Genomic DNA, 24,515 nt, shown 5'->3' with positions numbered 1-24,515 from the left:
CTTTTCGTTGCCACATCTCTAATCATCAGTTGTTTCTGTCTTTCATGACCCCGACAATTCTGAAGAGCCCGGGCTAGTGGTTTTAGTAGACAGCCTGCATTTTAAACATTTCCCTGGTGAGGAGATGTCCTCTCTGATTACAGAACTACTAACCCTGAGGGGTCTTCCTGTTTGAGCCCGAGTCCTGCTGCCATGGGGGAGGCAGGAAGGTGCAGCTAGGCCCACGTCTTACTCATTGGAGTCCCCACACCTGGCTCAGTGCCTGGCACCCCTGTGAGGGCCTCAATAAAGATTGGACTTGGGAGCTGTGTAGACCAGGGCCTCCAGCCAAGCTGTGCCAGAGTGATTTGGCCAATGGCTCAGCCTCTCCAGCTTCACTTTCCCCATCTGTAACCCAGTGTGTGGGTGGAGACCCAGTGTTTGGTTTAGCCTGTCTTTAAAAGCCATTTCACCTTTGAAGTTTGGTTGTTGGCCCTCAAAAGGTTTAGCTCAGGACCCCTTTCCTCCCATGCTTGAAGCTGGATAGGATGTCTTAGGCCTCCTATGTCAATCACCAACTCATTCATCAAATACTCACCCATCGTCTAGGAGGCGGGGCCTGTGACTTGCTTCTAACTAATGAAGTTGGTCAAGATGATGGGAGGTCACTCCCTTGATTAGGTTCCATTATATAAGGCTCCCTCTTAGCAGACTGGAGAGAGGTTCTCCCTGCTGGCTTGATGAATTAATTTGCCATTTGGAGGCAGCCCCTGTGGCAGGGAACTGTAGGTGGCTCTAGGATTTGCAGGTGGCTTCCAGCTGACAGCCAACAAAACCCAGGGCCCTCAGTGAGGAGGGGGGATGGTCAGCAGGGGTCAGGCCTCAGAGTCCACGCCAGGTGCTGGATCTGGGAAGGCTTTCCGGCAGAGATGGAAGGGGAAGAGGCCTTCACCTGACCTGCCTGCAGCAGTGGGAGAGATGGTGCCAGGATCTGCCCTGCCAGCCTGGGTCACCCCGACCACTGCAGTGCTCCTGGCTGGTTCACTGCTGTGGCACCAGCTACTTAGCTTCTACCTGCAGTTGTTTCTTCCCCTTTTCCTCCTCTGTCCCCTTGTTCCCTATTTTCAAGTCCTTCCTTGCCAGAAAATGTGAATTCTTCTCTTCAACTTGCTGAGGAAAGTTCTGGCCTCAACCTCTGACTTGAGGTGATCTCATTCCACCCACCTGAAGAGAGGTTCTCTTTCTTACTGTCCTAAAATTTGCCAAATTTGTCCCAAAGGCAACCATGTTTCCTCATATTCCAACCTAAGCTGTTCCCCAGGGCTGCCTATCTCCCAGAGAAAGACTAGAACTCTCCCAGGAAGAGACTCGACAGTTAGCCCTGAAAGTATTAATTCAAACAAGCAAATTGGATCTGTCTTCTTTGCATCTCTCCCCATAGAGTTGTTAGATGAGGCTGTTGCTGTAATCACATTAGCAGCTGGGAGACGGGCCAGCTACTGCAGGAGCGTGATGGAAAGCAGCGTGGGAGAGTGCAAGGTCAAGGAAGGCAGAGGTGAGGACCACGCTGACTACTGGCTTATGGAGCAGTGAGTCAGGGTTCCTGCTCCTTCCCCAGCCCCAGAGCCAATCCTCAGAGCAAGTGGAGGCTACAGCAGGTCACTGGTGTGGGAGGAAGCAGGGATGTTTCTGAGCTGTGACTCAGTCTTTGTCCACAGAAGCAGCTAGAAACCAGACAAATCTCAACGAATGATGCTCCTTGTGATGGAGACAGGTGGGTTGATTGCACATTTGGAGTTAGGACCCAGAGGATCTTATCTCCTCTGTGTGGAGAGGTCTGCTCTCACTCAGTCATTGTCTAGGCTACCTTCTCCAGGCCAGATGGGAAATGCACAAAGATAAATGTGACACCCCGTTTCAAACTCTAAGCTAGACCTACAAAACCTCCCTGCCCTGCTCTAAAGGGGCATGGTGGCCCCTCAAGTTTTTCTGCAAAAATTTGCTACCATGAGAGAGGTTTTGAAAGGCTTGCTAAAGGCTTTCAAGAGCTTCTTAATGCTGAACTTTTAAAAAATTGCACTTTATCAAGAGGCAATTTACCCAAACATTCGAGTCTCATCTAGGTCCTTTCAGATCTGTACAAGGGGGTGAGTGGTAACGGTGGTTTCAGGCGAAGGGCTTCACAATGGAATCTATGAAAGAAGTTTTCCAAATGGGCTTATTCAAAAGCATGCCTGGCAGTGACCAAGACTAGGGTGGCTTGCAAAATGGCTCTTTCACAGGGAGGGTGCGCATGGGAATTATCTGTTTTGTGGCTGGAGCATTCTGTGGTTATTGTATTTTCCTTGCACATTACAACCTGAAAATAGGTTGGAAACCTCAGAGAGTCCTGACCACAAAGGGCCAATATCCGGTCACCTGCCAGGGCTGGATGCTGAATTAAAAGGGCCTCCAAAATGTCAGACCAATTTGTGCTCCCCCTCATATTTTCAGAAAGGGTGAAAAGCTGGGGGAACCCAAAACGAAAAGATGACAAAACTGGACTGGTTTATACCCTCCCCTCAAACACACATTCACTTGGAAAACTCAAATTGGATGCTTGCTTGTAAAGTTTATTGACAACTGTTTGGTCCCAACACACAAAACAGCACTTGAACCACAAAATGTGTTCAAACAAAGTAGACGGTTAAGAAAAACATCTCTCCCCCAAGCCCAATCCAAAACAAACAGTGCAAGATGGGGAAGGGGTTTTTGGTGGTAACTTTTGCTTTTTTTTTTTTTTAAAGATAAATCTAATCCAGTACATCTTTCCACCCAGAAATCAAGAATTTCATTGTCTTAATTCTCATACATCATTTTGTCACATCATTTCATTAAGCCTCTGGATAAAAAAATAGGTAGCAATTGGACTGGCCATTGTGGAGTACATTAGGAACACAATAAACTTCTGCTGTATTTTCCTATCTTCAAACAGCAAGTTATTCGAGTCACACACACATCCCAGGCTGGCTGGAGACTCCAGCGAATGGTGCGACCACACTCACATGACAGCACACTTCAGTCTCTTCTTTTGTTGCCCAAAGAAACTGCTCTTTGAGACTGTTCCTTGTGACTTGTAATAGTACCTCTTATGTTTTTAAAGACCACAGTTCTTTACATGAGAGCAAAACTAAAGTCCAAGTATGCAAACTCAGCTTTATGAAATCTCAGAATAAGGCAACCGATGTTCTCAACCCTAACTCTATCACATTGTTTAAAAGCTTCTTTTAAAAAACTGCACATTTGCATGTACTTCCTGTCCCACTATGTCTGTGGAGGAAACGCCTTCAGAGGGATCAGAGTGCCATCACGCTCAGCAGGCTTTTCCAGTGTAGTTCCATCTTGATTGGGGCTACATCTCCAGAACTGGGAATCACTGGCTTCATAGAAAAGATTTGGGGAACAAACATCTACCTTGTAAAAATCTCTCTATAGCCCTTATTTTGTGGCATTTCATCAAAATGCTGGCTATAAAATCAGAGCCCATTTTCTGGCTTTCCAGAAATTACAAAATATAAACATTTCCCCCAAAGAAACCATCTAACTAGTGGAAGACCTTTTGTCAACAGGTTCTTTCTGCTCTATGAATGACTCCGCTTTTGCCCAACAAATACAACCCATTGTAAATGTCAGGTTCTCCAGGAGCGGCGAGAGGCCATCTGTCACCGGATGCCTCAGCCACCTTGGGGCGAAAGTCATTCAACAGGACAGTGCTCCCTCAAAGGCTGGCTTTTCCCAAATGCCAACATCAGATACCACAAAAAACCTGAACGTGCTTCCAACAGTGAGAAGTAACCGAGTTAAAGTAGACACTATTAAGACACACAAAAACATACACATAGAGCTTCCCGACTACCAAAACCAGCTTTAAAATTACAAAAACCAAGTTAAGTTGATCAACCTTGGCCTTTATATGTTTAGATAGAATTTCTGTGTGTTCCCAGTGGAAAGAGTATCCGTACCGCCCCAGATAAAGCACCGCACCCCTCGGCTCTGATTTGTAATTATGCACTGCATATCTGAGAAAATCAGACACTTCCCAACACTGCCTCTTGACACACAATACTGTGTGGACTTCAAATGCTGACTTTAAATTCATGACACCAAAGCAATCTTCCTTTTCCTTTACTGAATGCATGTCAAACTGGAAAGGGAAGCTTAAATCATCCTCAACCTTCTAGAAGCTCCTAAATGGAACCCCAAAGTGGAAACATTTAAAAAATTTTGTGATGAAGCCACATTTGTCAACTACAGACATAGTCAAATAAAAAACAAGGCACTCTTACAAGTCACATGGAAGCCAGGAACCTTCACACCTAACCTGAAAAAACATTCTTACCTCTGGCCCACCCTTCGTCAGTGTGTGATCACGCAGGGCCACTGAACAGGCTTTGCTTCAAGACACATCATGCATATGATTAATACTGTCTGAAAACATCAGTAAGCAAAGGCTGAGACTATATTATGCTACATGGAGGATTATACCACTGATGTGGCCTAATGGAAGTAAAACTACTTCCTTCTAGACAAGTTCTTACTGCTTTCTTCTTATGGAACACCATTATATTTCATAATAATTAAGAAAAAAATTGGTAAAATATATTAAGAATTCTTTAACAAATGCCAGAAGTTTGTTGTTGTTGCTGTTCAAATAATTTAGGGGGCAGGGTAGAAAGAAAAACTTCAGCTCCAAGCTGTGTTCAGTGGAAAAGAAACAGAACATATGGACTACATCTAAGGCTGGAGGAGGTGGCTTCGAGGGTTTTCATTAAAAGAGCAAAGGCTGTGTTTTCTGAACCCACTTTTGTGTGCAGAATCAGACAGTGTTTTCCCTCCTAATTCTATGTTCAAAATGAGTCAAAGCTTGGTTATAGGTGCAAAGGAAAAGTTGGCTGCCAATTTTACTCTATTTTTGGGTTGCTTTTTGGCTGGGCTTTCCACAGGGCCCCTAATGAGCTGCGACTCTGGGGCTTCCGAGGGGAGGCAGGGAGGTGCCGGGACAGTGGCTGAGACGCAAGATGAGCTGGAGTCGGAGGTCAGCTTTTTGTTATTTACTGGTACTGGAATTTCAGTGTTCTCTTCTTGGTTTAAAATCATAATTTCTGTAAACACAGAAAAGCAAATAGATTCAGTCCTAGGACCTGTAAGAAGTGTCTGTTTCTCTCTCATATTTTCACAAAAAATATTTAAAAAATAACACCTCAAATGTGACACCCATGCCACCATTTACATATTAGCTGTGTAGCTTATGCGTGACTAGAGATCAATAATATTATGCGTCACAGCCAAATATTTATATAAACTGCATCTCAGTTCTCCCCTGTATTACAGAGTTTTAGAGATCTTCATTTTTGGCTATAAATCAATGGGCAATGATTTAAAAACTTTTTTTTTCTACTTTGGATTCTCTGCCCATTTACTCTATAAGGTAATTAACTACCCATAAGCCACACATGACTTTAAGACTTTCAGACCACGAGGGGCCCTGGTCCTTACTCTGCGTGTCTAAGGTCACGGTGAGGGGTAAGGGGAGAGAGGCACAGAAGCCAGGTGCGTGGCTCCCCTTCTATTTTCCAGATAAAAAGCCTCGGCTCTTTCACTGGGCAACAATGCCGAATGCTGAATGCCGCTTGAGAAGACGAAGGGCTGTGAGGTCAGGAGGCTGCCCCTGTGATCTCCTGGAAAGCAGCTCGGCAGGGTGGGGAAGGACCATCAACAAAGGGAAGACGAGGGAAGTTCCTCATCAGAGCAGGGGGCCAGTCCCTCAGGTGAGGTGACACAGCAGAAAGACAGGAGGCCTTGGGCTGAAATCCTAACTGCCACTTCCTAGTCAGGCAGCCTGAAGCCAGACTGATCTCTAGTCATGACACAAGCTCTGCCCGTCACCTAGCCTGCAGAGCTGAGGGGAGCACTAAAGAGGGCTGCGTGCCAGCCCCAGTGCAGGGTCAGGCACGCAGGGAGGGCCAGCGACCCCTTCCTTCTCAGGCCACTGTGCGGGGTCTGCAGTCAAGACAGAGGCCCCTCCCTGCCCTCTCGTCCCTCATAGAGCCCCGTACCCTTTGCAGCCATTCTGGAGACTGCGAGAGCGGACATGGATGTTTGGTGACGAGCGTGCCTCCTTCACCGCCCAGCTACATCAGCCCTCAAGACTCACTGTCATCCCCATGCCTGCTCCCCAAGCCACCTCAGGCTCTGAGCCCAATTTTGGAGGAATCCTGACAGAAAAAGAGGGTCCTGAATACTCGGCACAGGTATTTTGTGCCGGGAAAGGTACTGTTTCTCCACCTCCATCAAACATACTGGCATGTGATTTTATTTAAGCCCACAGAGAAAAGCCCACGACAGTGCATCCTACCCGACGGTTCTTGAGGTTGTTCCTCAAACTGAATGAGATCGGCAGACTGAGGGATGACAGGATCTGGTCTCAGCTGAGGGGACGGCAGGCAGGAGGGGACGGGCGCACACAGGAGGTCCACGGGGGAGTCGCTGGTCAGGCGGAGGAGCTCCTGCTCCGTCTGACAGGGCCCTGCACAGAGAAGGCAGGCTGTGGGCTCCACTCGGGAAGCAGTCTATACAAGTCTGTGTGGAGGCCTTCTTTCAAAGCCTTAAACATGAGTCAGGCAGTACTCGGGAACGTGAGGTCAAACAAAAAAAAAGCCAATAACAGAAAGACCTGGGTCTCTCTTTGGTAAGTGAAAATACATAAGCTAGCTCTCCCTTGAGGCCCCACCTGAGAAAAAGGGTTCCACAGTCAGCATCCAATGGAGGGAAATAAAAAACCCTTAGAAAGGGTATAAAGTTTTGGGTCCAAGTTCTATCACTTCCTAGCTGAGTGATCCTGGGTAACCTACTTACCCTCTGGGAATTTTAGTTTCTCATGTTAGAATGTAGGTAACTACTGCTAAGGCGGTTGTGACAGCTGAGAGATGAGTTACATTAAAGTGCTTTATAAAGTGTAAAATGTTATGTAACTGAGTTATAAACACAGAACACAGTGACCTGCAGAGCCAATGAGGTTAAAATTCTCACACATAACAATGGATTCAAAATAAAGTTAAAATTACTATAGAATTCAAGCAAGCTGATATCTATCTACAGAGATGGCTCCACATAAAATCTAAGTGACTCAGTGTTGTTGTGAAGAACGTTCATGAATGACTATCAAGTCTTTCCCAGGGATGTCCTATGACAACGACTCTCCTTGACCCAGTTTTGGGCTCCTCTTAGCCCTCTTCTCCACTAGATCTTCAATGTCTGTCCTGTCCTTACCGAGTCCCAGCAAGAATCTTAGGAAGTCAGTTTATCGAGAATCCACCAGCCATGCCATCTGATCAAGTTCCTCATTCCCCTCCCACCCCCACCCACCAACACCGGGATGTCTAAGTCCTTGGCCTGCTTTTAGCAAAGATCCTTCTAGATCAGATCAGCTAGAATCCCCCTACCCTTGATGTCTCCCCTTGGTGATTTTCTACCCACCGATGCCCTCACTCTGCCCTCTGACTGTAAATCCCCACACGTCCTTGTTGTCATCAAAGTTGGGCTTGATCTCTCTCCCTAGTGCAACAGAGGGGACCCTATTACAACAGTCGTGAAATACTGTTTTTTGGGTTTTTTTAAAATCCTCACCCAAGGATATTTTTTCCATTGCTTTAGAGAGAGAGAGAGAGAGAGAGAGAGAGAGAGAAACATCAATGTGAGAGAGACACATCGACTGGTTGCCTCCTGCACTTGCCCTGACCATGGCTGAGCCTGTAGCCGAGGTACATGCCCTTGGCTGGAATCAAACCTGGGAACCTTCAGTCCGCACCGACATTCTAACCACTGAAGCAAACCAGCAAGGGTGTGAAATACTGTTTTAACAAGTGTCAGAATAATTTTTTCCTTTAACATCTGAATTGGGTTGACCTATTGTCATTTGGGGGCTGCCAACATCCCTTAAGAACCTTAACCAGTCAACTATAAAATGTAACCAAATGTAGGCCAGTTTTTTTCTCTGTTATTAACCAATTACTTTGAAAAATGTATGAATACCTAGACTTAATTAATGAAAATGACCCACTGATGTCCCTCCTACCCCATCCCCACTCCAAGCCATTTCTGCTAGAATTTCACCAGCTCTGCTTTGTCTGTCCTCTCTTACCATCATCACCTGCTCCAAGTTTGAGTTCCGGGGCTGGGCAAGATTTGGGCACCTCCAGGATATGCTCAGCAGCCGAGGGCCAGTTTGAACTCAAATGACCTAGAGGACAAAGAGCATCTGTCAGAGGGAGAGGTCAGTGAGGGAACCGGGATTTCTGAAGGGACACGGGATGGGCGCTTACTTACTTTTCATGTCATTTTTTAACACTACAATTCTCTTATGACCATGTCCTTTTATCCAGACCACCTGCACACAAGACATACTCCTGGTTAAGCAATTGAAAAGGAGGGGAGATAAGCCCTAAAATTCAAGAAGAATGTGACCTATGTCTGCCTTCAACGTACTAGAATTTAAAACTGAATTAATGCCAAGAAAAATTTTCTATACTCTTTCTTTACCTTTTAGAGCAATAAGGGCTGGCAGAAACATGTCCCTTATAAAAAGCTGTGTAGTCTAAAAATCTTGAGACTCAGCTTTAAAAATATTCTTTATGGCTTTTAAAAAGACCATCTTCCAAACACCAGCTCTGGTCTATAAATGAAGATAATTCTCACATGAAAGCCCTTACTATTTTTTCTAGAAACTAAATATACCCAAAAGAATTCATGGAGATCTCGCAGACCCCTCAAACTAAGTTCATTATCCTAATCCTAAAACAAAGTCCTCTACCTAATAATGCTGCTCTCCATCTCCTCAGCCAAGCCCTGGGCTCCCAGTGCTCTCCCACAGGCACCTGTCACCAAGGCCCTGATCTCAGCTCCTGTGTGTCCCTAACTACTTCCTCTGTTATTTTCATTCAGGCTCAATCCCTTCACAACACTCGCCCTGACCTGGGCAATGGCCAGAGTCCTGGCCGAGCTCCTCTCTCCCGTTTCTCTCAATTCTCCAAAGCACAGCAGTGACTGTGGTGTTTTTCACACGCAAACTCCACGCTCCTCCCTGAGTGCTGCTCAGGCCTGGAGGAGCAAAGCCCCATAACTGAGCTCTTACTTCCCTGTCAGGTATCTGCTCACACCATCCCCTCTACCTAGACTGCCCTCTCCCCTCTTTGCCACATGGTCAACTCCTACATATGCTTGACAACTCGGCTCTGGTACCCCCATGCCTGCCCACGACTCTCATCAGTGTACCCGCTGGGGGCTGCACTGACATGGACTCATCACCTGCTGGGGTGTCCTGACTCTCCAATGCCCGACACCTTCCGGGGCAGGGTCTAGGACTTCCTCACCCGGCATATGGGAATTTAAGAAAGGTTTGCAGCGTGAAGGAGAAATACTAAAACCATTCATCTTATGCAAACTGTATGTTATGGAAGGATCTGTTCAAAACACCTGCCATTTCCTTATTCTGTTTAAGAGAGTAAGCCTGTGGCTCTCCAGAAAGACTCTCTAAGAAGCTAATAAAACACCCACCTGTGGAATTGCTCCCAAGAGCTCCTCTACACTACTGAAGCCATAGGCCTTGGGTTGCACTGCTTCTCCGACATACTTGGAATAGGCCACGGAAAACTCATGAAGGAAAAGCTGCTGGTAGTGGTAAGTACGAAGTAAAGACCGCACGTTCTTAGCAAACAAATACAGACTTGTGAGCTTCACACACTCCTCTGCCTTATCATTAGTGAAAACCTGGTCCAAGAGAAAGACGCAGCATTAGACACTCCCAGAGTGACTGCCCCCGCCACCTGAGAGTCACAAGGTGCCAAGTCAACCTGAAAATGGACAATAAGTCAAGGAGGGGGAGGGATGCACTTGAGGATTTCCTTCCAGAGAAAGCTGAAGCCTTGAGCAAACCTGAGTTCTATTTTCAAGTCTAAAAATAGGCAGAGGTCTGGAGAAACAGTGTACCAGAAAGGAAGGAAAGTGGCAAACCTGGGGCCTCAAACAAAAAGACTGGCATTGAGGGTAGAAGGCAAACCTTTAGGGAGACAGAGCTACATCAGGCCTGGGGACTGAGGCCACTCAACCTCATTTCCCCAAGTGGTGTTTCAAAGAACACCGTGGTGCAGGTGACAACATTAGCATTCTCTTAAACAACAAAATCAACAAGGGAAAACAGCCCAAAGCTCTTCCGTTCTCAAGTAAATTAAGCAAATTTCTTTACCATAAACCTTTTCAGAATCTTTAGCATGCACGGATATTCTGCAAGAGAAGGGACATTTGCCAGCCTCAGCGGGCCATGGAAAATCTTTTGTCTTGAACATCCACTTACATTGCCCAGAACTGATGTTCATATAACAGGTGATTAACAGAGTTCAGAAAATGTTGAATTTGATATTGTAAAAGAAAGCCCAAGCTGGACAGTAGTTAAAGCAGCAAAAATAGCCTTAGTATAGAACTGGGCTCAATTTCAAATACAGTCGACCCTTAAATAACACAGTTTTGAACTGCATGGGTCCACTTATATGTGCATTTTTTTCACTCAATACCTGTACTGTTTTTGATCTGTGGTGGGGAGTCCACAGGTGCAGAGGGCCAACTGGATGCACTGATCTATGCCATTTTACACAGGAGACAAACATCGGCAGGTTTTGGTATCCACAGGGGATTGGTTCCTGGACCCCCTGTGGGTACTGAGGGACAACTGAAGTCTTTAGAAAGTCAAAAGTCATATGCAGATTTTCAACTGCGTGAGGGGTAGCATCCCTAATCCCCCCCATGTTTTTTATTTTATTATTTTATTTTATTTTTTGCCCCTCATGTTTTTTAAAGGTCACCTGTATAACAAAGAAAAATGGGGATTTATAGCCAAGGGAGGAAACTGCTGGTGGATGGAAAATTCCTAACTGACATTCAAAGTTAAGGTCTAGTCTAGAAGGCTGCTCAGGGGAGCCCAACTAAAGTTTGGCCAAGGAGAGACTTTCTGTCAGTACCTTTTAGTTATTTGATTATCAATCACATGGTTATATGAGAACAATGGTATATTATTCTTTTTGTGTATTGCTGTATTTTATTGGTTAATATCCTATTTAGAATCACTTTCTTTTGGGTGACCATTTTAGGCTTTTGGTATTCAGGTTATTTTGGCTTCATAAAATGAAGTAGTCAAGCTTTGTATCTTTATTTTCAAGTGGTTTAGAATATTTTTTAAGAAGTTGGAGTTATTTATTCTTTAAGGGTTAGTTAAAATCCAATTGTTAACCAAACTGGTCCTGGTGCCTTTTTCAGTGGTATAATTTCAATGACATTTAAAGTCTCTTTTGTGGTAACTGGTCTAATTTTTAACTTCGAGTCAATTTTGATAATTTTCCTAGGATCTTATCTCTTTCCGTAGTATCTCCAACAAATTTCTAGTCCTGGAAGTGCCATTCTTGAAATGCTACCTGGGTGACCAGCTAGCCAATTTTCCTTTATGACCTGTACCTACCTGACTGATAAGTTGCATGAAGCCACCATATAATTGCTCTAATTCAGAAAGCAGTAATAGAAGCAAAATCCAGCCTGGAGCAGGGCAAAAGCCCCCCAGTTCAAGAATCAGGGGGCTAGGGTTTTTGGGCTGGCTTGACATTTAGGCAGGGTGCCTCTGTCTGTCCAACAATAAAATGACCAATGGTCCCTTCCTACACCCTCTAAACCACTAGTTAATCCAGGAATACCCAATTGAAGTTTCATTATGATGGTCCTAGAGAACCATTAGCATTCGTACCTCAACTAAATAAGGCAGACTCTTCAGAAGTTCAGTCAAGGTCATGAATCCATATTCAAGAGGGTTGAGAGGAGTGCTATGGGTAGCTTCATAATGTCTCTTGAGCTCATCAACAGAAAGATAGGTGGCTCCTTCCCAGGACATCAACAATACCAGCAGCTGGGCAGTGAGAGAGCGCAGGGACTTGCGGTTGACCAGCTGGATCTGTTTGCCAGATTCCGTATCAGTAACCTGGGGAAAACAGAAATTCAAACTTATCCAAACTCAAGAGAGACAACCCGGATCACACCCTGCTCACCAAGTTTCATTCTGGCTAATGAGACCCACAGAGGGAAAGTCTCTAAATCTTTCTCTTTAATTGAAGTAAAGTGAGTGGGTTTGTTTGTAGCTTCTCTGGGACACTAGACCAACACTTCAGGTGAGGCTGGAGAAATTATTCTCTCCCTTCCTGCTAGTCCAAAACCAGAAACTTCCATCAATACCACCCCCTCTTAGGACATTTTCTCCACTGCCCCCTAAAGGAAGGAGACAAGACTGGCCAGCTGCCATCACTGGTCCAAGCTTGTGAATTAAGGGTTGCTGTGCCGGGTGGGGGTGGTTAGACTGCAGGCGACACTCCACACCGCTGCTCTGCAGACATGACTCACCACACACGTGTCCCAGGGGATAGACTGGGGAGGTGATTGAAGGCCCATTCTGACTACAAGATCCACTCTAACTATAAGGCAAGCCGCAATCTTCTAGTCCATCATTACTTGCCAAAAAGCTGGCATTTTCAGTTCTGACTATGTGTCTACTTCTCCGTTGTTTCAGGTTCTCAAGAAGATAAAGGATTTCAGTTTTTAAGCACATCAGGAGGGAAACCTTGCAAAAAAGACACAGGTTACCATTTGGGAACCTAGCAACTTGTAAAGGAACAAGCATTTGGTGACTGAGATCCACAGGTCTTGGGCAGGGGTGGACGAGTCTGTGAATTGAACCTTCAATGAAATTAAAACAGGCAGAGCTTCAGTATACACACTGCTTAGACATTGGCAGGCAAACCGGTATTTACTACTACAGCTGCTTTTCCATGTTCCTGGCTTTCCAGTTGGGGTTTTAGTTTGTTTGTTAATCCTCACCCAAGGATATTTTTTCCATTGATTTTTAGAGAAAGTGGAAGAGATTGGGGGGGGGGGGAGGGTCAGAGGGAGAGAGAGAGAGACATCTTTGTGAGAGAGACATCTATCGGTTGCCTCCCACGCGTGCCCCAACTGGGGCCGAGGATCAAACCCACAGCCCAGGCACGTGCCCTTTACCGAGAATCAAACCCTCGACCCTGTGGTGTGCAGGCCGGCACTCTACCACTGAGCCACATGAGCCAGGGCCCAGCTGGGGTTTTGGATCCTCGGAGGCAAGGAGAGGCGGCTGGCATTTGACCAGACATCCCTATCAGTGTGTCTTTGGTTCTGACGTTTCCCTAGAGTCAAGACAGGAGACTGGTGGGTAGACACCCCCCTCCACTTATCAAGATGACGGATTTGTGGAGATTTATACTACACATTTCGTGTGCAGGCATGAGGTTTAATCAATCAGTGTTATAAATCCCGGGGAGCCCGAGTTATCTTCTTAAATGCCCAGACCATTACTATTACTCCCACTCCTTTGATGCTACTTAGATACATCTCTTGCTTCTCAACCCTGGCTACACATTAGAATCACCCAGGCCGCTTATAGAAAACGCCAATGCTAAGAGCACACTCGGGCTAATTACTTAAGAATCTCAGAGGCAGGGGTGAAGTCCAGGCATTGGAATTTCCCGGAAGCTCCCTAGGGGGTTCAAGTGCAGCCAGGGTAGCCTCTCCCATCTTTTCCTGTCTCCACTGCTCACAGCCAAGCTTCCCCATCATTCACCCTTATTTGGCAAAGTCTCTGGTCATGGCTTAGTCTTCCTCTCCACCAAGGCCAGCACTGCCATTGTCCTGGGTGACTGAGCATCCCAGGGGGCATGTCCCACATCACGGCCTTTCAGTGCCTCAACTTTCGCATCTCCTGTGACATCCTTTCTACTTGATTCCACTCCAGACTCCCATTCCCAGGGTCATACTTGGAATATTGTCACTGCCCACTTCCAAAATAACTCATTCAAACCTCCCATGCATCCTGCATGCTAACAGGAGGCTAAAGCAGACATTGGGTGGGAGAAAAGAAAGATTCGATTCTTATCTTTCTGCAACTTCACCAGCATTGACTCCTATTTTCTCCCCTTTTTCATCCATCTTGGCACTGATAGGCCATTAATTCATTAACAATCATGTCAACACTCCAAACTCCTTTGTCCCTATGCCTTTTTGTTGTACCCATCTGGCAAAATCTCACCTCGAACCCAACTATCTACTTTCCTGGAGCCACACCTAAGCAGCCATGCCACGATTTTCACCAAAGTAAGCCTATGAGCACAAACTTCCAGTGAGCTCTCCATACTCCCAGCAGCCCTGCCTGATTTCCTGGTCACTCTTCCACTTACCACCATGACAATTCCAAACCTTCTCCATGCTCTTCAATCTTGAATCCTGTCTCTCTCTTTTTCTCTCTCTAAGCAGTTGCTCTCACCTTCTACTTGACAGAAAAATAGCTCTTGGAAGGTAACTCCCTCCTTTTCCTGGTGACAAACATCACCTTTACCTGTATCTGCATCCACCCTACATCCCTTCCCTTTTATTGAAATGAAAATATTGATATCTGAGCTGTCCCTCCTTCCACTGAATGACAACTCCTGCCTCCTCAGGACCCTCGCCCATCACCCTTTCTTGTCTTTGTATATTTATTTTCTCTCTCAAGTAGATCCTCTCAGTAGCTCTTGAACATGCTCACTTAGCTAGATCCATAGGTCTCATTAGCCCTGTGTCCCTTGCCCTCAGTAGCATGAGATGCTGCTGGCCATTCCTCCTCCATGGTCCTCAATGCTCCACACTCTTGGTGTTCTTCCCACTCTCCAGCAGCTATGTCTGTCTCCTGCAAAGGATTTTCCCCCTCCACTTGAGTACATAAATAGATTCTTTCCAGACCTGTGACTGAGGCTGCCACCACTTTGTGCTTTCCTTTCCGTTTCCTCCTCCCTGTAGTGAGTTTTCTTGGTTCTGGGGTGGATGCAGCTTGAAAACTGTCCTGCTGCTCTGCCTAGGGCTGGGAGGCTCAGTCAGTGAAAGGCAGGGAAGAAGAGGAAGGTACCCTTTCCAATCCAGTGTTACCAGCAACAAGGGCAACTCTCAGCTAGCTTGCTCCTACATCTACTCCTTAAGTAAGTCAGAATCTGGAAGGGAGGAGAGATTTGTGATTAGTCTCCCCGAAACTTCAGAGATGAAGGTCTGTTTAGATGGATCCCAACTTCAGGCCAGCAGCACCGAGACCGATATAACTGGGAATAAACACCCTGGGACAAACAGTGACCTCATCAGTTCAAGACACAACTTTGACTAGGCCACTAATAAACACACAAAGGCAAATCCGAAATCTAAACTGCCAAACCTAAGTCATCTTCTATTATCTCTTAAGGTATTAAGGACACACAAAGCAAGTTGTGAAGCAGTTAAATGGCGCGACGTGTGCTTAGAAATGCTAAAGCACAAATGAACACCCAATGAAGATCATGCTGCAAGTGTTATTCCATGAAAAAAATCTGTTTACCTTCACAACATGGCAGAGCTTCTGGGTTAAAGCTGAAACTGAGCTGACATCATAGTCTTGGAGACGAAATGTGTAACCAAAAGTTTTGGCGTATTCTGTGAGCAGATCTGACATCATAAGGCAGTTATCTTTTTGGGAACGAAGGAGTTTAACAAACTGGGCAGCTAGAGCTTTGAATCGTTCTACCTCTGTCAAAGTGAGGACTTTTTCTTCTCCACATTCCAATACCTTGGAAACAGAGGAGAAGGAAAGGAACACTGAAAACGTTAGGACTACTTTTGGAATTAAATGGCATGAAAATGTATAGTAACTAAAAAGCGCTTTGGTGTTCTTTAATGAATATAGTTTGTTTTTCAAGATTAAAAAGTTCTGGAACTTGGTTGCACAATGATGTAAATATATTTAACACAGCTGAACTGTACACTTAAAAATAGTTAAGTAGATAATGTGCATCTTACTACAAAATTAAAAAAAATCTAAACAGCACTTTGAGGGTCAAAAATGGTAATATTAATAAAAGTCAACAACAGAAATCTGGTTTAAGTTACCAACAACTAAACAGCTAATCATTTGTATCACCCCCACCCCATGTACTAATCCCCAGCTCCAACACAGAAATTTGAAAAGTATGGAGCTAATGAAAGAATAATCAATTTATAAATTTAAAGTATTTAATCATTTTTTCAATAATTACCCTAAAACAAGTTTGAAGAATGATTTATTTCTATATTGATATAAGAAAACACAGTTACCTAAATACTAATGAGCCAACAACATAGCTTCTCTAACAGGATCAAAATTTGAAATATTTCTATTTCATAACTCCCTACTCTGGAAAAAAAAAGTCCCCTTATATTGTTCAGGAAAATAGAATTTCTTCACTTACTTGTAGAATATTGGGTATGGCTTCAAAAAGTTCAAGTAGTTTGGTAAACCCATAGTATGAGAGTTTGCACTGCCGGCCAAAATGGTGATGGTAAGAGGGGATGAACTTATTAAAGGGCATCCGGAAATGGGGCTGGTGCCTCAGCAAATCAACAACATCCTGGGAGAACTGTTTTGTCCTTTCTATTTCATCCTGGGTACGTTCTTTAAAAAAAACAAACCAATACAAGTCACAATCTTCTTCTACCCATTTGTGCTCAATATTATTACTGTAGTTAGTCCTATGCACGGATTACAAGAGATATTATTTTCACCTTCCAAACACAAACAACCTAAAACAAACACACTCCTCTCTCTTTGCAGATGGTTTTCAAACTCATTCAAAGGCAGAGTACCAGGAGTCAGAACACTATTACATATATAATGAAATGCACATACACACACATAGACACCTATTTAGCTGCTTCTTATAAGCTAGAAATAATTTCTCTAGCCACCCACCATGTTTCACCCTCACCCCATACGAGCATGACCACACAGGCCTATTATTTCTATGAAATCACACTTCTGAACGTTCACATGCTCTTTGTTTATTCATCTGCTATTCACTTAGTATTGCCAGCAGAAATGACTACCAGGCGTCAAAAGTTTAACAAAAAAGATGGGAGAAAAAGCTTAAACTTAAGAGTTTCTATTAATTTTAAAACCAGAATTGGGAAAAGACTGACATTACTCACTGTAGCTGTGAAATGCTATGATTTCATGGACACAGTGTTGTACAGGAGCACAGGTTAAGAAAAGCACTGATGAGTAATAGTGGGAGAACGTGACAGCATGCAGATTTAATCTACCTATCCTCTCTCAGACCTCAACTGGAACTACTAAATGTGAAAGGTAACACAAAACAGTGATTTGAGTTTTCTTTCCTTTTCAGGTGTGTGCTGTAAAGTAGCTCAGACTTAAAGAGACAGGAACAGCCACGGCCACTGACTCTCAGCTGGATAATTACGGCACAGACGGCCTCAGACAGGCTCCAGAGGCATTTTAAGAAAGTGCTGGTTATGCCTTTCCCCTTAGAGTGGATTCTAAAACACTAGCTTGCTTTTCTTCTCAACAAGTGGTTCCACCTACTCGGAAGAACCTGGGATCCACTGCACAACAGAGCAGTTCTCACACTGCACTTTCTAGGGAATCCATGAACAAGGTGGAGAAAGAGGCATCTTCCATGGTTCCATGTTAAAATGACCACTGAGACAGACACTTTCTCCCAGTCAACATACCTCTTTTGGGGATACAAATCACCATTTCGTTATCTTGATGGGACAAGCTGATGGTTGTGTCTGGAATCTCTGAAACGATGTCGATCAACTCACAAACCCCATATTCGGTGACTTCCCAGTCCTTTGAGAAACACCTAGATTTTAACCATGGAAACAGGTAAAGAATGAGAAATAGTGCTTGTCAGAATAACTGTAAGTTTTCCAAAAGAATGCTTAGTAGAAGTTAGGTAATTCTTTAAAATTTAGGGGAAGAAAACATTTAAAAAGAATTTTTTTTTTCCCCTTCTCATCAACTCACCAATGATAAGCCTGAGAGAATTCTCTCATAATGACCTGTTTGCTGGCCTGGGATTTGAGAAGTTTTAGTAAATCCTGAGTAAAGCGCTTCACCTGGGCTCTGTGTGTGAGGGTCAACAAACGTTTGGAGCCCATTCCAAGAATCTGCAAATCAAAACTTGGATTACTTATATGCATAAAACCTTGGCAGATACTTTCTTGCTGCTGGCTTTTCTCCGTTACCGCCTCAGAGGATAACCCCCCTTTATGTATGAGAACTGCATCTGGGAACACAGGTAGATCAACAAACTAAACGATCAAAATGAACAACTGCTCAGGGCCTGGGACCTTTTTTTGCCCTGCACACCCTTCCCAAATAGTCATGAGTAGAGAAACAAAAAACATGTTATCAGTCTGGGCAAATAATTTGTCTCTAAAGGACAGCTAAAGCTTTTTAGGCCATTTTACTATTATAATAGTATAAATTAATAGGCAAGGACTTCTTAGGAATCAATGCTAGGCTCCAGGCAGTAACTGGTCTTCAACTCATTTATAAGAAAGGTAAACTGTGTTCACAGCCATTCCCATGTAACAGTGAACATTTCTGGAGAGGTATGTGCTAGGAGGAGGAAGGTCAGTCTACAGAGATCAGAAGGAAAATAACTCTTAGTGCTCTAAGGACTTCCTTTAAGTTGGAAGCTCAAAACTTTCTAAAAAAATTAAGACACCCTGCGTATGTTTTCTGTACTACAAAGAAAGCTTGTACTGGATGTTTTGCTCTGAATTGGCGTAGGAATTAGATTACCAGCTATCCTAGTTCTTTGGCTGAGATAGCCAGAGTCATGAAGGAATATTCCCATCTTTAACCAATAATCCCTTAGTATTCTTTACCTGCAACACATGAGGCACTGCTTCTAATAATTCAATCAGCTTGGAATATCCATAGTCTGATACTCGGCATTGCTTTGCAAAATGATGATGATAGGATGGGATGAAATTACTAATTCGCATGACACAGGATGGTTGGTTCTTCAGTAAGTCAATCACTTCTCTACTGAACTGGATCAGCTGAGGGTTGCCTACAGGACTCTTAGAACGTAGAAGCCAAGGGTCTAGATAGCGGGGAGGAAAAAGAACATGCATAATATACAAAGCATGACTTCATCGGCTGAAAGACAGGTAGGTAACTAACCCTGAGCTCCCTTGCTTGAGTTCAGTCATGATCAAGCAAACGAGACCAACTAGCTGCTTTACTTCTCAGCTTCTATTCTCAGGTCCCATATAATTAACAGGCTAGCCCAACTTATTTATGGGCTGGCAAAGGCTTTCCCACTACTTCTCAAAGTCAAGTTGCCAATGCAAAGCATAGTTCACCACAGTGCTAACTTAAAGCAGAAGTGAAAATGCACAGGAAGTTTCCAGCTTATAAGCTGGTTGTATTTCAAAGACCCACTTGTAATCTGGTCGCATGGAACATACTTTCCCACCGGAACAGTTATAAATGGTCATCAAGCAGGTAGCCCAGAAAAGCCTAGTTAACCCATAAAGAAGCTGAACATTGCCCAGGAAACCATGTAAAGCAATAACGTAAAACTACCATGATATAAAACTAAGAAACTGATTTTTGCATTTATCTTGATGTTCATATAATTTAACAGCATAATATATGGAACCCAGAGTGGTCTAGGACTGAGGTGAAAGGCAGGAGGTGGGTAAGAAGCTTTGGTAGAGAGCTCCCTGGTTATCCATACCTCTCTTCATATAGGAGATGGGGAGGTGGGGGAGAAAAGGAGGAAGTATTGAGGGCCAAAGAGAAGGAAGTGGAGGTATAAAGGCAACAACTTGAAGTGTTGTTCCCAGGTAGCAGGATTAGACACCTGCAACTCAGGGGATACCCAGGACTTAGAAACTCACCTAAATCTAAGTCCAAATGTCCTGGTCCTTTAAAGTTAAATCTATTTTCCCATTTATCAAAGTCAGAAATGTCAAGCAAAATGAATTTCAAAGGTAAATCTGCATTCAGAGATATTTCCTTCAAATACTTGAACCTCTTTTTAAAAGGACAAGTCAACCAACGAGTCAAAAAGTTTCACAGAATTAGGTAGCTAGAGACATTTGTTACTGTGGAATTTGGGTTTTAAATTTCTTATATAATTTATGCTGGTACTTTCAAAAAGTCTGGTACTACCAAACCTTCCCACTTTAGAGAGCTGTTTTTAAAAGATTAAAGGAGATACCCATGGTCCTTTATATCTGTTTAAGATAAAAGCCAATGGCCTTCTCTAGACATAGATGGTGGCTCAGAAGGACCAAACACCTGACACCTACCTGTGTTTGGAGGAGGGGGCCTATTGTGAATCCATTTCACTACCTTGATGCCATTCTGTGAAGTGGCAATATTTACACCTGGAACACAGGTGATGAGGTGTTCTAAGGGAACAGCCCCTCGGTTTTCCGGCAATACTTCTAGTTCCCCAAACTCTGAGGCATAACAATCTGGAAAGCTGAAGTAAAAAAACAAAAAACAAAAAAAGTCAATTAAAATAATGGAAAAGCAAAGCACCTGCTAAACAGAAGCCTTTATTTTACTGTACCCATTAATAAACAATTTAAATGTCCATAATCTGGGTTTGGAGTTAAAATTAAGGTCACTGGGAGTCAATCACTGTGGAATTTACTTCTTTGATGCATTCTGATGGTACCAGAAATTCCTGGACAAATTTCCAGCCAAGGGGGTTAAAAATAAGGCAACTGGATTCCAAGTCAGTTATTCATTTGCTTTAATGTATTGCAGGCTGTAAGGCAACTTAGTCTTGCAATGGCCCTTGTACTGTCTACCAGATGACCAATGGTATGGTTCCATGAACTTGCGAAGAATACTTTTCTCTCTCAGATTTTGAAATCTACAACTGTCTGAGCTTGTGCATACTCTCATAGCACTTACAATCATCTCTTCTATGCAGAGAGGAAAATGCCCTACTCATGTTTGTTTCCAAAATTCAGCACAAAAATTAATACTGAGTAAATAGGCCCATTTCAGATATATTTTGACTAAGAGGCTAAGGACACTAGGATGAAACATTCCACAATACTTGCATGGGGAGAGGTGTGGACAGAGAGGGAGATATTCTATAAAGAGGAGAACTAAGGCATCATGTCACAATGGTTTTGACATGTTTGTTCACCTTAATAAAGGCACAGTGCCCTCATGTGTCTGCAGAAGACTATGAACCTGGGGCCCAAATGTCTTCAAAGAGAGAATCACAAAAGGAATCTTGTAACAGTCTGGATCAAATTCATGTTCACTGTAAAAAAGAAAACGAAACAGTCAGATGACATTTCCTAGTGGTCTAAAACAGTAGCAAGGTTATTCTAAGAGATATTCCATGACCTTAAACAAAAGGATTATTTCTGAAGGGAGATGGGCGTTATACCTGAAATCCTTATTGGAACAATGCTGTCTGCAGACAGGATCATGATATTCTAACTCTTCAAATATAATTGGGCTGCCATTCGTTGAGGAGCCGTCATGGGACTGGGAAGACCCCAAGGGGCTCTGTCGAGCTTGACTACTCGGTAAGAGACATACCAGTCTTCCATTCCCGTGTTCACGGATTGCAACTGTGTCTGTTAATTTATATAAATCTGACACATTCAACTTGTGTCCAAACCTAGAAGCAAGGAAAAGGAGATGCTGACTTAGAATGTTTTTCTTTGATTATACAGAAACATATGTACTGTTTAAGTAAAGGGCTACAACCAAGAATAGTGCCTCTGTTGCTTCAAAAATAAAACTGGAATAATTCTACTACAAATTCATTATCAAACCAGTGATGCTTGGCAGTCCTTCGAGTCATCTGGGCTCACTGCCCATTACGGTTATATCATTTGGTAGCTACCCCCTAACTCTCACGTAGCTTCTGTAAATGCCTCACCTAGTTTTCTGAAATGGGAAGCTATCTTATATGACCTTGTTCACTTTGGCTCCCCCCTTCACTTCCAATGCCTCTATATAACCCCTTACCATCTCTGCTCTGCTGCCTCAGAAGATGTATACATCTTTCCAGCTACCACCTTGCCTTACCTACGACTCAACCTGACAACCCACACTTCCTCTGAGACTGGACCTCCTATTCCTCCTCCTGACCTGCGTCTTTCATACTTGGAGCTTAAAGGCACAGACAGGCTCTGAATCATGGCAGACAGATCTGAGCTCATATCCTGATTCGACCTGTATGACCTTAGTCAAATTATACAATCAGTCTGGACTTTAGTTTTCCCATATGTAAAACGGGGTGATAATACCTATGTCACAGTATTGATAATAGGGTTAAATGTGATTATGTATGAGCCTGGCATGCAGCATCTGTTCATGAAATGATAGCTGCTCCAGTGGTTTCTTCCCTTATGCTCAGATTTCCCCTCTACCAAAACCAGTCTCACATCCTCTCCCCCTCACTCCTACTCTGCCCCTCTCCTACAGAAGCACATTCTGCTGCATGCTCTCACTCTCACACTCTCATCTTCTCAAAACAGCTGGCCTCTCTGGAGTTGCTTCTCCTGTTTCATTGTCCAGTCTCTCCAGGATTTTATCCACAGGACGCTTTAGGGATGTTTCTCAAGTCACCAGTGGTCTCCTTCTTCTCCCCAAACCTCATGCCACTGCCTCAATCCCCTTGATGTTGCAAGCCACCCCCACACCTTCTCTGGGTTCTCCCTCATGGCATTCCACCCAATTCTCCTCGTTTCCCTCCCTCTCTTCTCTGATCTTATCCGCTCCCATGTCTTTCATGATCACCTTCAGGCAAATGACTGCCTTATCTGGGGAGCCAACTTCTTTTCTGAGGGATCCTCCAAATGTGCAGAGGACAAACTAAACTCTCTGCCCAGATATTCCAATAGCTCCCTAAATTCATGTCCAAAACCAAGATAAAAAACTTGTTATACCTCTTGAACATGTTTTCTTTGTTTCCCTATTTCCAGGTTAGCCATACAACCATCCTCCCAGTGCAAAAAAAACCCTCAGAATCAAACTGACCTCTACTTTTTACCTTGCCTACTATATAAAACTAGTTACCAAGTCCTGTCTCACTAAAAACTGAAGATTCTGTGTTATCTGGTTCCTTCCGTTCCAACAGCATCTGCTCAGAACCGGGACTGGTGCAGCATTCTCCCCTTCGTCTCCACTCCTCTCCTGTCCATTCCATCTCAGACACAACCGCCACCAGAAGAGTCTGCCTGAAGCACGGTCCCTGCCACATATCCCGCCTCATTCCCCCAATGCTCCAGGATTCTCATTATTCACGTAAATGGTCAGGCTCCTGTTCTTTCCATCCTCCGTATCCTCAACACGTTTTCCTTTTAATGACAGTTTCTTTGTTCTATGTAATAATTTGTTTTCCCTTCCCTTCCAGACATAAGCTCCTCAAGGACAAAGGCTGTGTATTCCCAGCTCTGCACCGTCTACTGAGCCTCAGCCTTTCACTCCACTGAACTTGCTGAGCATCTACTATGTGCTGGGTATTGAAGATAGTGTTGGGCCTGACCCAGCCCTTACTGTCCTGGAGCTTACAGTCTAGAAGGTGCTCAAAACTGTTCACTGGATAAATAACAAAACTGATTAGTCAGTTAGAAAAAATGAAAATACAGACTTGGGGACTGAGATCTAAATTTAATAAAAATGAAAAAAGTTTTAAAAATGTATGTTAAGCCCTGGTCAGGTGGCTCAGGTGGTTGGACTATCGTCCTGTACACCAAAAGGTTGTGGGTTCGACTCCCAGTCAGGGCACACAACCAAGGTTGCGGGTTCAATCTCCAGTTGGAGTGTGTAAGGGAGGCAACCAATCAATGTTTCTCTAAGAAATCTAATAAAAACATGTTCTCGGGTGAGGATTAAAAAAAAAAAAAAAGTATGTTAAAATCAAAATGTAAATTTGAACACCACTGTCTTTGTCTCATTTCCTCCACCAGGCTGCAAGTTACTTAAGAGTTATTACAAGTTTTATGCCAATCACCAATCAATATTAGAATTCTGGAAGTCACAAATCAGTATTAACTAGATCAATGAAAAAATAAACCTAACTTACTTTTTTTCATAGATATCTGTAAATTTTAAAAGAGGCAGACAACAGGCGGGAGCGTCCTGAAGAACAGACATGGTTTCTGCACTGTAAGACAAAATCTTAGAGTAAAAGCTGTTGGAAATCAACAGATGATTTCCAAGTTGCATTTAAAAAATAGAACATAAAATTACCATAATCAATACATACAGTACATTATATACATTAGTATATGTACATATACAAAATAAATAATGTATACACAAACAAATTTACCAGTTTCTAATATGTCAGAATTTATTTTCCAGAAAAATTTGAGGAAAGGACTTTAGGGAGAAGGCAATTAAAGAATATTAAATCACACACTGAGATTTTTCTCTGACTCAAGCATAGGGCCTTCCACCCATACATCGGCAAGACACCAACTACTCAGTAAGACAAGCACCTTGCTAATTCACAGCAAAAGGCAGAAGAGCTTGAATGTCTCCTGCTACACTGTGGTTCATATGTTAGAAATACGGGAGTGGAATTCCTGTAGTTGAGGATACA

The 24,515-nt window shown here is 43.6% G+C and overlaps 1 protein-coding gene across 4 annotated transcripts in view; it reads right to left on the bottom strand.

The window, feature by feature from the left end:
* Nucleotides 1–2,570: 2,570 nt before the first annotated feature.
* The window catches only part of MARF1 (meiosis regulator and mRNA stability factor 1), a 34,845-nt gene continuing 12,900 nt past the window's right edge, over nucleotides 2,571–24,515 (bottom strand). For 3 of the 4 annotated variants that reach the window (XM_016196239.2, XM_016196237.2, XM_016196238.2), the window contains exons 12-26: nucleotides 23,994–24,074; nucleotides 21,342–21,578; nucleotides 21,093–21,212; nucleotides 20,236–20,411; nucleotides 18,799–19,019; nucleotides 17,930–18,072; nucleotides 17,632–17,765; nucleotides 16,353–16,555; nucleotides 15,467–15,694; nucleotides 11,801–12,031; nucleotides 9,571–9,783; nucleotides 8,344–8,404; nucleotides 8,159–8,257; nucleotides 6,374–6,544; nucleotides 2,571–5,120 (exon numbers count right to left, since the gene is read on the bottom strand). In XM_016196239.2, coding sequence (XP_016051725.2) covers nucleotides 4,876–5,120; nucleotides 6,374–6,544; nucleotides 8,159–8,257; nucleotides 8,344–8,404; nucleotides 9,571–9,783; nucleotides 11,801–12,031; nucleotides 15,467–15,694; nucleotides 16,353–16,555; nucleotides 17,632–17,765; nucleotides 17,930–18,072; nucleotides 18,799–19,019; nucleotides 20,236–20,411; nucleotides 21,093–21,212; nucleotides 21,342–21,578; nucleotides 23,994–24,074 — 2,563 coding nt within the window. In that variant the 3' untranslated portion in view covers nucleotides 2,571–4,875. Of the gene's footprint in view, nucleotides 5,121–6,373; nucleotides 6,545–8,158; nucleotides 8,258–8,343; nucleotides 8,405–9,570; nucleotides 9,784–11,800; nucleotides 12,032–15,466; nucleotides 15,695–16,352; nucleotides 16,556–17,631; nucleotides 17,766–17,929; nucleotides 18,073–18,798; nucleotides 19,020–20,235; nucleotides 20,412–21,092; nucleotides 21,213–21,341; nucleotides 21,579–23,993; nucleotides 24,075–24,515 lie in introns of those variants that run through there. The other variant, XM_016196240.2, reaches the window with a different exon arrangement.

Source organism: Miniopterus natalensis, chromosome 3 (genome assembly GCF_054644295.1).
Source record: "Miniopterus natalensis isolate mMinNat1 chromosome 3, mMinNat1.hap1, whole genome shotgun sequence".
NCBI classification, from domain to species: domain Eukaryota; kingdom Metazoa; phylum Chordata; class Mammalia; order Chiroptera; family Miniopteridae; genus Miniopterus; species Miniopterus natalensis.
Note: the sequence above shows the minus strand (reverse complement) of the source record. Positions and strands in the feature narration are given on the sequence as shown.